At 34.5% G+C, this 13,709-nt stretch overlaps 1 protein-coding gene across 5 annotated transcripts in view; it reads right to left on the reverse strand.

Moving 5' to 3' along the window:
- Nbea (neurobeachin) overlaps positions 1 to 13,709 on the reverse strand; it is a 657,568-nt gene that overhangs the window by 442,223 nt on the left and 201,636 nt on the right. For 3 of the 5 annotated variants that reach the window (XM_051157174.1, XM_051157175.1, XM_051157172.1), the window contains exons 1-5: positions 7,453 to 7,590; positions 7,112 to 7,207; positions 6,362 to 6,483; positions 5,228 to 5,354; positions 1,146 to 1,265 (exon numbers count right to left, since the gene is read on the reverse strand). The exons of 1 other annotated variant lie outside the window; for it this stretch is intronic. In XM_051157174.1, the coding sequence (XP_051013131.1) occupies positions 1,146 to 1,265; positions 5,228 to 5,354; positions 6,362 to 6,483; positions 7,112 to 7,207; positions 7,453 to 7,539 (552 nt within the window). In that variant the 5' untranslated portion in view covers positions 7,540 to 7,590. Of the gene's footprint in view, positions 1 to 1,145; positions 1,266 to 5,227; positions 5,355 to 6,361; positions 6,484 to 7,111; positions 7,208 to 7,452; positions 7,591 to 11,287; positions 11,520 to 13,709 lie in introns of those variants that run through there. One more of the 5 variants, XM_051157179.1, reaches the window with a different exon arrangement.

Here is a 13,709-nt window from a genome sequence, read left to right on the forward strand (position 1 = left end):
CCATACAGCTTCTGTGCATATTCAAATCGATTTGCCCTGCTGCTGCTGCTGTTGTCTCTTTTGAAAAACGTTTAGTGAAAATCTTAGCTCCCTGACCATACAAAAACAAAGTAAAGTTGACTTGGCTGGGTCAGGACAGCTTGTCACCCTCTGATCTGCAGACAGACTGGAGACAATGTAAAAAACCCTATTCATTTAAAAGAAAACAGCAAAAGAGAATATACCATAACCCCCGCCCTCAAAGAGATTAAAATTAAAGAGGATGCAGACAAGAAGCAGGTTTCAGTTGTTTTCTTTAAAAGCCAGTCACTAGTAGTACAATCAGGTATGCGGAAGGGCTGTACATCACAGGTCTCAAAGACACCTTAGGCACTACAAGCCATGCTTTACTCTGGCTTTAAAATGCCAGGAGGAAGAAAAAGAAAATACAAGTTACAGTAAAAACAAGTATTCTTGAGATTTCAACCCTTTGTCTTCTGTATCTAGAATCTAGTGTCACCTGTTCCAACACAGACACACAAATGAGGAAACTATCTCAGGTTATGACGACACAGCCTCCCATGTGTGACCCACCTTCTCTGTCATGGACCTCTCAACAACGCAGCCAGATTGAGGTTCTTTTGTTTTTTTTTAGTTTTGGTTTGTTTTTGTTTTTGTTTTGGGGGGTTGTTTTGGAGACAGGGTTTCCCTGTGTGGCTCTGACTGTCTTGAAACTCATGTTATAGAACAGGCAGGCCTTGAACTCAAGAGACTAACTTGCCTCTGCTTCCTCAGAGCTGAAATTAAAAGTGTGCACCTCCACTCACAGCTAGATTGAGATTTTTACAGGATAATCTTGGGAGGCTTTTTGTCCTGAGACAGCCCAGACCTGTGTCTACATATGAGGCACATGACCCAACCCCAGGGTATCACATAACCTCATCCTATTTTTAACTTTTAAAATATCATTAAATTATGTCTTAAATAATTTGCATACTATATTTAATAATTAAATCTAAGTTATATGAATATAAATTAAATTAAGAGTTACACAAAATTAATAAAACCTTTCAAACAAAAAATTGCATGTTTCTACCAAATGGCCATTATATATATCACAGTGAGAGACCCTACTGTAAAATACATTTAAGAAATTTAAAACTTACATCATTTGTGTTAACATGCCAAGCCATGTCACCATAGGATACCAATTGGCCATTAACATAACAACGGATCTCACTGTTTCTCCATCGATTGTAGATGTGGACGATGCTGATCATGTACCACTGCAATACAACAGCTAAGATGTCAAAGGTCATGTGCAGTTAGTACTGTTCAATGCAGTCAGAGCCCTTGCACTTCCCTACAAGAAATCTCAAGGACCTTACAACTCATGTCCCTTCCTCCCATTTCTTATGTCCCTGGTGAAAGAACAGGCCAGGGAGCTCCCAGCCCCAACACTGATACAGAGGAGTAGTGCCTGCTTATAAACTGATGAAAAGGTGTACAACATTTGAAGACAGTCACAAAAAAGTCACTGTAAACAGTGCTGAAGTGTAAGTGCCTGGTAAAGGTGGCTGCAGAGAAGCCTGTAAAGCTTCTAGGAGGAAACCAAAGAGCATGAACTAGACAAATGCAGTCAGTAAAGGAGGGAAGGGCGTTAACGTAGGGCACTGATGGAAGAAGCATTGAAACAGAAAACTAGTTTTCCATGACATCTAATATTTCACTTAATGGATTGGTACCATTAACTTACTTAATGAAACATGATGATCAGGTCTAGAGTTTTGAAGAAAGTTTACTTTGAGTTATAAGTATAATAAATAATAAAATATATGAATACATCAATATAATTTTTACATTACTCTCTACATAAAATTATTTAATGTATTCATATACATGTACATATATATATTTGGATTAACTGGATAAATCAATATCAGATATGTTATATTTAATTTTCTGTTTTTGGAAAACTGACACCAACCATATATTCTATGGCCTACATTCAATTTTAGATTCAAAAATTGATATATGTAATAGTACACAACAAGAAATAAGGAAAATACATATCTTGATACTAAAAATTCCTGAGGTACATATTGCAACTTAAAAAATATAAATGAGAAATAAGAAAAATTACAATATATATACACAAATATTACTAGGAGTCATGAACTGAACACATTCTATAAATGAGGTGAAGTGCCAATGGTAACACTCAGTTTTACAAGGTCAGACGCCTTTGGAGTGTGTAGGTAGACAAACAAAAGAGTTAGTGTGCATCTTTTTAGAAAAGGCTAATAACCCACTTAGTGAGGTGTATAGCTTTCTCTAATTGAAGCATAATACCAATTTAACTATCATATCTAGTGGAAAATTAAATAAAGAAAAAACTTAAATATATTTTTCTATAATTATAAAGAACAGTAAAGCCAAATCACTATGATTTTTATTTTCAAGATTTATTAGAATCTTTTCAGAAAAAAATGTTTTGAATCTGCTTCATTCCCTGGGCCCCACTCACAAGACCCTTTGTAATCACTGCATTTAAAATGCTAAAAGAACAGGAGTGCAATACTCCTTCATTGCTGGTGGGAATGCAAACTAGTACAACCACTTTGGAAATCTATCTGGTGCTATCTCAGAAAACTGGGAATAGGGCTTCCTCAAGACCCAGCTATTCCACTCCTTGGGAATATACCCAGAATGCTCCAGCATACAGCAGGAACATATGCTCAACCATGTTCATAGCAGCCTTATTCATAATAGCCAGAACACGGAAACAGCCTAAGTGTCCCTCAGTAGAAGAATGGATAAAGAAATGTGGTACATTTACACTATGGAACACTACTCAGGTACTAAAAACAAGGAAATCCCGAGATTTGTGGACAAATGAATCAAATTAGAAAGGATCATAATGAGTGAGTTAACCCAGAAACACAAAGTTTCAAATTGTATATACTCACTCATAATTGGACACTAGCCCAAGGGGCATGTCCTATAGAAGTCTTCACTTATCAGGAAATTGAGATAGATGTGAGAACATCCTATTGGGACTCTAAGTGAGAGAAGTATGGGAGAATGGGGTAATGGAAGGATCCAGAGGGTCCTAGAAACCTATAAAAACATTATGATGGGTGGATCCAGGCCCAGGTGTTCTGCTCAAACTATGGCACCAACCAAGGACAACACGTGCAGTAAACTTCAAACCCCTACACAGATCTAGCCAATGGACAGGACATTCTCCACAGTTGAGTGGAGAGCAGGGACTGACTTTCACATGAACTCTGGTGCCCCATATTTGACCATGTCCCCTTGATGGGGAGGCCTGGCGGCACTCAGAGGAAGGATGACAGGCTATCAACGAGACTTGATACTCTATGATCATATACAGGGAGAGGAAGTCACCCTCAGTCACATAGGGGAGGAGAATGGGGTGAAAGTGGGAGGGAGGGAGGAACGGGAGGATACAAGGGATGGGATAACAATTTAGATGTAATATGAATAAATTAATAAAAAACCAGAATAAGAACTTGCAACTCAGCAACTTTACTATTAGGCGTGAACTCAAAAGGAATTAAAATTAGAGATGTAACAAAAAAAACCAAAAAACAAAAACAAAAAAAAAAACAAACAAACCAGGAGTGCATTTTCATAAGTAAATAGGAAAAAATAAATTAAATGAGAACAAGTAGATTAAACTGCTTTTACGTGACCCATAAGTTAAGAACCACTTCTTTAGATTGATGAAGCATGTCTTTAGAAAGCAAAAGCCTTTTTTATTTGTTAAAGTCATATTTTTTCTTTTTTGTTTTTCCTGCATGTATGTCTTTGGGAGGATGCCAATCCTATAGAACTTCAGTTACAGACATGTGTGAGCAGCAATGTGCGTGCTGTGAATTAAACCCAGGTGCTCTGGAAAAACATCCAGCACTCTTAATCTCCCCAGCCGGTTTAAGCTGTATTTTATATAGCTACTCAAAATATTTCAGTCTACTGCATTCAATACTCTGCCAGGCATCTGAGAAAATAAAAAATAAATCCATCATATTAATTCTCAACAATCAATAAATAGGCATACAAATGAATAACGATGATTTGACTAAAATAATTTTAAAAGAGAGGTATTAATTACATCTGAAAATAATATATATCAAAGAAGACAGGTAAGAGTGAAGCTCTTTCATACAGTGCTTTCATACAGTGCCGAGCATGCGTGCATGCACCTTGCCTAGCATGCGTGCAGGTATCTTGCATACAATACATGCAAAGGGTTGGACCCTCAACAACAGAGGAAAGGGAGAAGTAGGGACTCGGGGAGGAACTGAGAGGAAACCAAGAAAAATATTGCACAGAAATGTTGTGTGAAGCGGAACATTCTGATAGGCTGTGATCAGATGACTTGGATAAATGTAATTCATTCAAATCATAGGGGACATGGATAAAAATTTCAATTTATTTTGAAGATACTGAAAAGTAAATCGTTGACTTAAGCAAATGCATATAATCAGGAATGTGAGTCTAATATTAGTACAGAAAATAGTTTAGAAAAAACTTCATTTAAAATAAAGAGAAAGCAATATGAAGATATTAAGTAACAAATAATGAAATTTATGGAAATAAATGCATTTCAAAGATATATATAGTACTAGGAAATTAATTAAAAAGATGTTGAAAAATGCCTCAATTACTATAAAGGTGGCAGATTTCTAAGCCAGAAGACTTTAGCACATGTGTGGATATGGACCTGGAGAGAGGCAACTCAGTATTTTATATTCTGAGAGCTGGGAGTGGAAAGATACTCAAATGTCAACATCTCACAGATGGTGAAAAGCCAAGAAAGAGAGCACTGAAGAATAAGAGTAGAAGAAGTTATAAAACTAAGTAAAAAATCCCCCAGAAAGACATAAGTGAAAACAATGAGATGTTTCCTGTTCTGCCCATGTCATATTCCTAGTTCTTGTAGGCATGTTACTTGGTAATTATTCAGCCTGAACGTCCTGGGAGAATGCCACAAATTAAATCAGACTTAGAGAATCAGCAAGTGAGAAAGAACATAAGAGGTCAAAAGATCTCTCTCAAGAGACAAAATTCAGACATAAAGGTAAGAAGAAATTACAGGACAGAGAAAAGCAATCATCAGGAGAAAGTGCAAGTATATTACAGATGTGAGGGCTGCAAAGCCCTGGGACAAGGTGGGTGGCAACTGACAGAATTTCCAGGGGAAGCATTCACTGTGCCCTACCTTGCGTGGTTGGAAATCATACTTCACACAGTGCTGGAAACCTTTTCCTTTGGACTTCAGAGATGTGACTATCAAACAGTTGCCAACAAAATGAGCAGAGTAACCAACTCCTTTGCTAGTACGAAAACTGTATTAATACAAGAATATAAAAACTTTGGTTAAAAGAAATACACCAATGCCTACTAAAGCCTTACACAATAAAACTTAATTCTGTGTATAGCCATAGTTAACACATTGGCCAAATAGAAACTAAAACATGAGGTTTACAATAACTAAAATAATACAAAATTTAACTCAAAAAATAATAGGCCATGGAAACTGTATATATTTCCATGTAAAATACCAACATAAAATAAATTAATGATAAAAATGTCTACTGAGAAGACTTCATCCTCTGTGAAAGACCATCTCCACTTAACACATAAAAAGCTCACCTCAGTATAGTTCATGTTGTCAGTAACAACTTGATCTCTAGTGTACTATGCTTATCAAAAGATCTTACCAAAAAAGAGCTGATTTTTATAATAATGTGAACAATCAAAAACATATAGTAAATAGTAACATATATATGTAAATATATAAATACTAACATGGTTACTATTTTGGTTATTTTATTATTTTATAATGTGAACAATCAAATATATATAGGAAATAGTAACATATATATGTAAATATATAAATACTAACATGGTTACTATTTTTGTTATTTTGCTATTTTATTATTTTATAATAATGTGAACAATCAAATATATATAGTAAATAGTAACATATATGTAAATATATAAATACTAACATGGTTACTATTTTTGTTATTTTGTTATTTCTTGGATGGCTATTGTTATTTTAACCCCTATATGAATTATGCTTATAAAAATTAAAGACAAAGTAGATAAATTCTACTGGGAATTGATGTCTTACCTCCTTCATCAGTCACTAGAAACCCTATGCTCCCTCTAACAGACATATCTTTGATGCTTATATTGCAAGTCAAAGAGAAAATAAAAATGTGAATAAAATAACAGAGTCATTAGTAAATAAATAAGTATTAGCTATATAAGCTTTATGGTACAGGTGTATAATTTAAAAATTCAAGTGCATAAAGACAAAAGCTATAAAAATTAGCATATTACTTACCAATAAAGATAAGGTTTATCCTTATCAACATTAATGTTATTTAATGGATCCATACGAAACCAAGTGTTGAGTGTGAAGCCATTCTGATAAGGCCACTTTGCAATAGGAGGCAATGCAATTGCCTGTAAGAAAATGAAAAAGAGAAACTATCAATTAAATGAAATACAAGGTCACTGTGGCCAAATTTTCCTTCCCCCAAAAACCAACTACCGAAATAAACTATTAATTCACTTAAAATAATTTCTGCATGCTATTTGTTGAAGCACGTAGTGAACTGAGTGTTTCCAGACTGCTGAGCATGCTCTAATATCCACAATATAGAAACACGTGACTGACAAACATGCCACAGAATTTTCTGATTCTAATGATTTTGCTAGTTTTTAGTAGGATTTCATTTTCTTAACGGAGCTGAAATAGTTATGGCTGAAAAAAAAAATCTGTCCTAAAGAGTGTTCATGAAGCCCAGAAGAAGATCTAAAGCACCGTGATGCACACATAACAAGTAAACAGGCTTGGTGGTACATGTCCTTCATCCCAGGTCAGAAAAGCTGAGGCAGAAGTCAGCCAGGGCTGCATAACAAGATTGGCCCCAACCCCGTACTCAACAACAACAAAAGAACCATAAACACATAGTATATGATTTTATCATTTTATTCATAAGGTAATCTAGAAAGGACACACTAATGAAACTCTAAATAATATTCACATAACAGAGAGAAAAATAAAAAAATGCATGTATTTAAAGCTTACCGCAGCACTACACCCAGGGAAATTGAAAAATGTATCAGGACCATGTCTTTGTGGCATCTGATTAAGAACTGACAATAATTTTACCGCATGCCTTGGCTTAAAAAAAAAAAACAAAGAAATAGTCATTATACAAAGTTAGCAATAATACCTAATATACCACTTTTAATCAATGGGCTGTTTGGTAACTAGTAAGAAAATTACATTTAAATGATTTGCTAAATGGCTTAAGAAGGAAGTAGGTATCATTAACAATTCAAAGATATGGCTCCCCAGTGAAAACCTCTTGGACATTAAGTAATAATGGACTGGTACTGAAGACTGCCCCTCTGACCACAACTTACCCAGATCCCACTTTCTCCTCGAAGCATGCTGAATAAAAGCTTCAGCTCCTTGACAGTGATGCTGTAGCTTGCGAGAACCCCCAGCATGTCGACTAGAAGGTCTACAGAGGAGAATAAAGTTACTCTCCACTCTAGGCAGGAGCTCGTCTGTCAAGGTGCTATATTTTTGAAGGCGTAGGAAGTTACTAAATGTTACTTCTACTTACAAATCTAATATTCCTCAGTGTCTTCATTCATGCCTATTCTGATTCATGATACAAACACAGAGATTTGTAACAAGTAGAAAAGGGGAGGTAAAAATATTCAAAGGTACGAAGACTTAGCATTGCATACTGGCTATTTTAGAATGAACGCTGGCAGCTGACCAATAACACATGGTAGTGAATCATATAGTTCTTGGGTAATTAACAATTTTGAGCATTTACTCCACATGGGACACTATTCCGAGTGTTATGTATTTACTACTATCAGAAACCCTCTAAATCAGACATGAGTTTTTAAATACCATCATCATTTCCTTCCTTCAAAATTGTATAAATTATGGCTCATATAACTTAGTCACATTGCCCAAAAATTTATGCACAGCAAACAACAGAGTCAAGCGTCAAACCCATGCAGTACAAATGGTTCCAGACCACTCACTGCCACTCACTAATCTAAAAGTGGGTCTAATTTGAACATAATGCTGATGAATTTCATTACGCTAATGTGAATGCTTTAGAATGTGTAGTGCACATAACTCACCCAATAATGAGAAAAATTCATCTTGTATCTGATAACTTTCTCTACCCATTATGATTAATATTTGTCTCAATATTTGTTGTAAGGAATTAAACATTGAGATATTGATACATCTTCTCAGATTCCAAAGTGCTTATGACATATAGAAGGTAATACAAATACACATACATATACTTACACACACACACACACACACACACACACACACACACACACATATATATATATATATATAAACTTTTCACCAATTAATATAAGAGGGTAGATTAGGATACAGAAATATCAATTATTACCAATTACTATAAGAGGGAAGATTAGGGTAGACAGGATGATTCATTTTTGTTATAAAATCTACGTTTTCAAATGCCACAGGTTAAGGATTGGAATTTGCAAAATTATACTATTTATGTAGTTCAAAATCCAATATGTTTATCATGAGCAATGAGTAATTCATTATATTTACTTATTAGAACAGTGAGTAAGCAATCTCTATGGTAAAATTTAGACAATGAGTATGGCATTTTAAAGAAATCTTTAAACGAAACAAGATATTTCATTAATTAAATATTAAAAATGAAAATGTTAGTGCATAAAAATCAAGATTCTTCCTTAGAGAAAATTTTAAATAAAAATAAAAAAGCTTTAAAGCCAGAACCTTTTAGCCAAAATAGCTATCACTAACAATTTCTTAAATATTTACATAAAAGTATTTTGTAAAAAATCAACTTTGTATTTGCAATTATGTGGAAGAATGAGACAAAATTTGTATTGAGTTACTTTAAAATTTTTTAATATATTGTATATTATAATTTGTAGATAATTCCTAACTAATCAGTTTAATTTTGTACCTTTACAACAACAAAAATTTGAAAGAGGAAAAATTTACTGTTATAAATTTTTTATCAATATATTACAATCATTTAACCACATTTTAGTGATGAAATTACTAGCTTTAGAGTACCTCTGTGACCTTAACACTACAGCACTCAAAGATGGGAATTTAATAAAATGTTGACACTCATTCAAACTTTCAGTAAACTATCCAAATTTTAATTTCTCCATATAAGTAGTTAAGCAGCATGGTGTTTTTGTTTTTATTTTCAAGACACTCATTCCCTGTTCGCATATTCTTCAGCTACAAGATCCTTTAGAGAGGAAATGCTACCGAGAAGAAAATATAAGAGAACGAAAGAACTTGACATATGATGGAAAAGGCTTAACATGCATGCCTCACTGCTTTCTTTCTCTGTTGTTTCGTTTTTCTTTTTTGAGACGGGGTTTCCTTGTGTAGCCTTGGCTGTCCTCAACCCACTTTGTAGACCAGGCTAGCCTCAAACAAGGGATCCTCTTGCCTCTGCCTCCCCCACTGCTGGGATGACAGGCGTGTTCCACAGGGCAGGGCACGCATTGCTTTCTTATCTCAACACTCAGGAATTAGGTTCCGGTAACTACTATAAACCACTATGCATATTCTAGGCACTCCTCTGAAACTGTTCTGTAAAGTAGTAGCCACTTTATTTAAGAAAAGCAGGCAAAAACCAACCAAACAAAACCAGGCATTTGTCCCAGCTAACAGGATTGAAACATCATATGATAATCTACATGATATACACTGCTCTCCTGTACATACGCACACTCACAGACACTTATACAAATTCCTGCAAAATAACTTAAAACAATGACAGTAATACAAGCTTAGTCTCATTTTTAATCATGTTAGCTATTATTCATCCAAAACCATGCTCAACAAATATGTGCCACTTTGGAAGCAATTAAACACAATCTCAAAATAGTGAGAAACCCATTTTCAAAAATGTATTCAAATTTTTAAATCCATTCTTGTTAACGTTATTGTCCATTTCCTTCTTTCTTAATGTTTTACTCTGAATATTTAAAATTTAAAGTCTATAAATGAAAGCATTAAAAAATTCTCTGGGTTCTGACTATTTGTACAGGTAAAGACTATATATAATGTTGTACAGTCAAATTAGCACTTTGAAAATTGTGAAAATATTATGTCAAAATAAATCTAAGCTAAACATTTGTTTTTTAAAAAAAAAGCAAAAACAAAAACAAAAAACCCAAATAAACAAAAAAAAAAACATATTTTCAAGCTTCACTTATTTTCTATAAATAACTGCTGTTCCAGAATCATCAGTCAAAACATTTCTATTACAACATATTAACCACAGAGAATAGTCACCTTGCAGGGTGATAAGTCTGGAACTAACAAGTCCAAGATTCCAAGGTTATTATTTCAAATAGTATAATAATAATAAAAAATAATACTTCTCAGACATTTTGCATTCTACTTCACAATATGCATGATAGTGGCTTGAATGAGACTGGCCCCACACACTCACATATGTAAATACTGGGCCTCTGGTTGGCAAAATTGTTTTGGAAGGGTTAGGAGGTACGGCTTTGTTGGAAGAAGTGTGTGAGTTGAGGCTAGCCTCTGATGTGAAAATGACGATGACAGCTCAGTTGTTCCTGCTGCCATGCTTTCGCTCTCCCATCACCCATCATAGACGATAATCTCTGAAACTATAAGCCCAAAAAACCACTTTTTTCATAAGTTGCCTTGGTTGTGCTTATCACATCAATAAAAAAAAATCTAAGATTCAATTTAACAGAAAAGCATCCCCAAAAAAATATGAAGGCAAAAATAGGTACTTAGAAAAGTACCTGCTGATTCTTCAGGTTCCATGGGCAACAGATTGAGAGGCATGGAGCGGGAGTAACTTGGCAAATGGCTAATATTTTAAATGTTATAGTTTAGTTACATGTAAGATAAAAATATTGTTTATTTTTCTGATAATTTTCTACTGTACTAACTTCATCCTACCAAGGTTTCTCTAAAACTTAGGAGAGAAAAATCTAGTAATTATGTTTCCATAGCACTATTTTGTTTTATCTTCTAGTCCATGCATTTTCATAAGCATAAAAGACAATTAATTTGCCCATACATTCCTATTTGTTTATTTTAAATCAGGGCACTTTCTGCAAATCTGTTTTCACTGTAGAATATAAAGAAGTACACGGAACCTTATAAATATTTAAATCTTAATTTTTTTATGAGGTCATGCCATACCTGCGATCATGTCATCTACAGCACTCATTTTCAGCAGTACTTGCTCAATTAGCCCCACTTCTGTGCTGGTCTGTAAGTTTCGAACACTCTTCCGTAGGATGGCTGTAAACATGCTCCATATTTCTGCTTGGCATGTTACATCACAGTGCTCCAAAAGCTCCGTCATGCATGTTATGCTCTCAGCATCCTGGATAATGAAGTTCATCTCCAAATCAAACTCTCCACCAACCAGCTGAAAGTAAACAGGGGGGAAAAAAAAGTAAATAGAAACGAAATGGAAGGTTATTTCCAACATTAACAAAAAACAATGCCATACAGTGAAGTATCAAGGAAGCATGGAGAGTAAAAACATACTAAGTCATTTGCAAAAAGCAAATTTTGGTTAAAGTCTAAGAGTTACAAATATAAGAAATAAAAGAGGAAAACACTGATCTATTTTTAACAGAGGTGAAAATAAAACCATGAATTCAAATCTAGAGAAACAAATTATAGCAAAGAATTATGGGGGGTAGGAATTCAAGGCAAATTCCCTGTTAAAAAGATCAGAAAAGATACTGTATCTAAGAACAAATATTACTTATTTTTATATTACTGAACTTATAGGGAAAAGAGAGATGTAATAATGAGGTAGCTTGGTTCAATTTTCACATGGAAAATTAAGATTATAAAACTGATGCAAGAACAGCTTACAGTCAGTATTGAAACATTAAAAAATGATTTCTACAGAGAAATATGTAAGGCCTTATCATTTTCTTCTAAACTATAAAAGTTAGAAAAGGATTTACTGTCAACTTTATGATTTGTGGCAAATGACTTAAAAGTTACTACTGTTTCTACAAACATGGTACTTTAAAGACTATAACCAGCCCCATTAAATGCATAGTAATAGATGAATACAGAAAATAAAATTTTATGTCATGCTTATTTTGTTGGTTAAATCATGTGACTTGCTACTATGGTGGTTTAAATAAGAAGGCCCCATAGGTTTATAAACTTGAATGTTGGGGAGTAGTACTATTTGAAAGCATTAGGAGGTGTGGCCTTGTTAGAGAAAGTATGTCACTGGGTGTTGGCATTGAGATTTTAAAAGCCCAGGCCAGGCCCAATGGTCCTCTCTTCTTGTTGCCTGTGGATTCAGATGTAGAACTCTCAGGCTACTGCTCCAGCACCATGTCTACCTGCATGCTGCCATGTTCTCTGCCACGATGACCATGGGCTAACCCTCTAAAACTGTAAGCCAGCCCGAATGAAATGATTTCCACTGTAAGAGTTGCTGTGGCCATGGTGTCTCTTCACAGCAATAGAACTCTGACTAAAACAATTATATCCAGCTGGAAGCAGTATTCTTATTCTACAATGATAAACTGGATATCCTTCCAATCTGCAGAATGAAAGATTTAAGAAAAGTGACTACTTATTTTTAATGTGATATATTTGAATACACATTCAAATACCCATTCATTAAATTCAATACTCATTCATTCAATAAGCATTTTATGTGCGGTTTTAGGAACTATTATATACTGATGAACAAGAAAAAGTTCACACAGTAACAGTGGTAAATTCCAGAAGGTGTGTGCATGTATACACTGTATCTTATTCAAAACTAGCAGGCCCATAAAACATATAAAGTATAAAGGCTGGTTTAAAACAAGGATAACTGTAAAGCAAATGCAAAGGAATCAAAATTAGGAACAGACAGCAAGTAAAATTCAAGTTAAGAAGCACATTTCCTACAATTGGAAAACAGCCCCAAATTCAGACATTGATGGCAGGGCAAATGATGATAGTGCCATCTCGCCTATCGTGGCATCAACACTACTTAGTTACTTTATATCATCAAAGAGTCTATATTATCATATTTACTTTAGAGACAAAAAATCTTAAGCACAGAGTTAAAAAGCTTGAAGACAGTCATAATATAGGTGGGTGCTCCAGGGTCCAACTGCAAGAAGTCTGTCTTCGTGAGAGTTTATATAAACAATAAAATCTCACTGGGAGTATTCTAACTGTTATAAAATTAAACATATTTCTCAAAAATTTACGTTCAATGAACATTTTTAACTTATGATTAAAAATTCAATTTTAAGTAACAAGCCTAAATTTTGACCTCAGCATCTACACACAAGTGAACACACATGAATATGTTCCCATTCCTACCCTCGCCCACCTACATACATAACACAGCGGCAGGCGCAATCAGCATTACCTTAAGATCTGTTATTAGAAGAGCTGGAACAACCCTAACTTTCCATTTAAAATACAGACTCATTTGACCCACTATAGCTGAAGACCCACAAAACTGAGCCAGTTGGTTTTAGCCAATGCAGTAGACTATGTCATGATACTATCTTCTTAAGCTTCCAACCAACACAGTGTATGTGCCATGACACTCTATCTTCTTAAATGTCTATCAAACTCA

This window comes from Acomys russatus, chromosome 15 (assembly GCF_903995435.1).
Source record: "Acomys russatus chromosome 15, mAcoRus1.1, whole genome shotgun sequence".
NCBI classification, from domain to species: domain Eukaryota; kingdom Metazoa; phylum Chordata; class Mammalia; order Rodentia; family Muridae; genus Acomys; species Acomys russatus.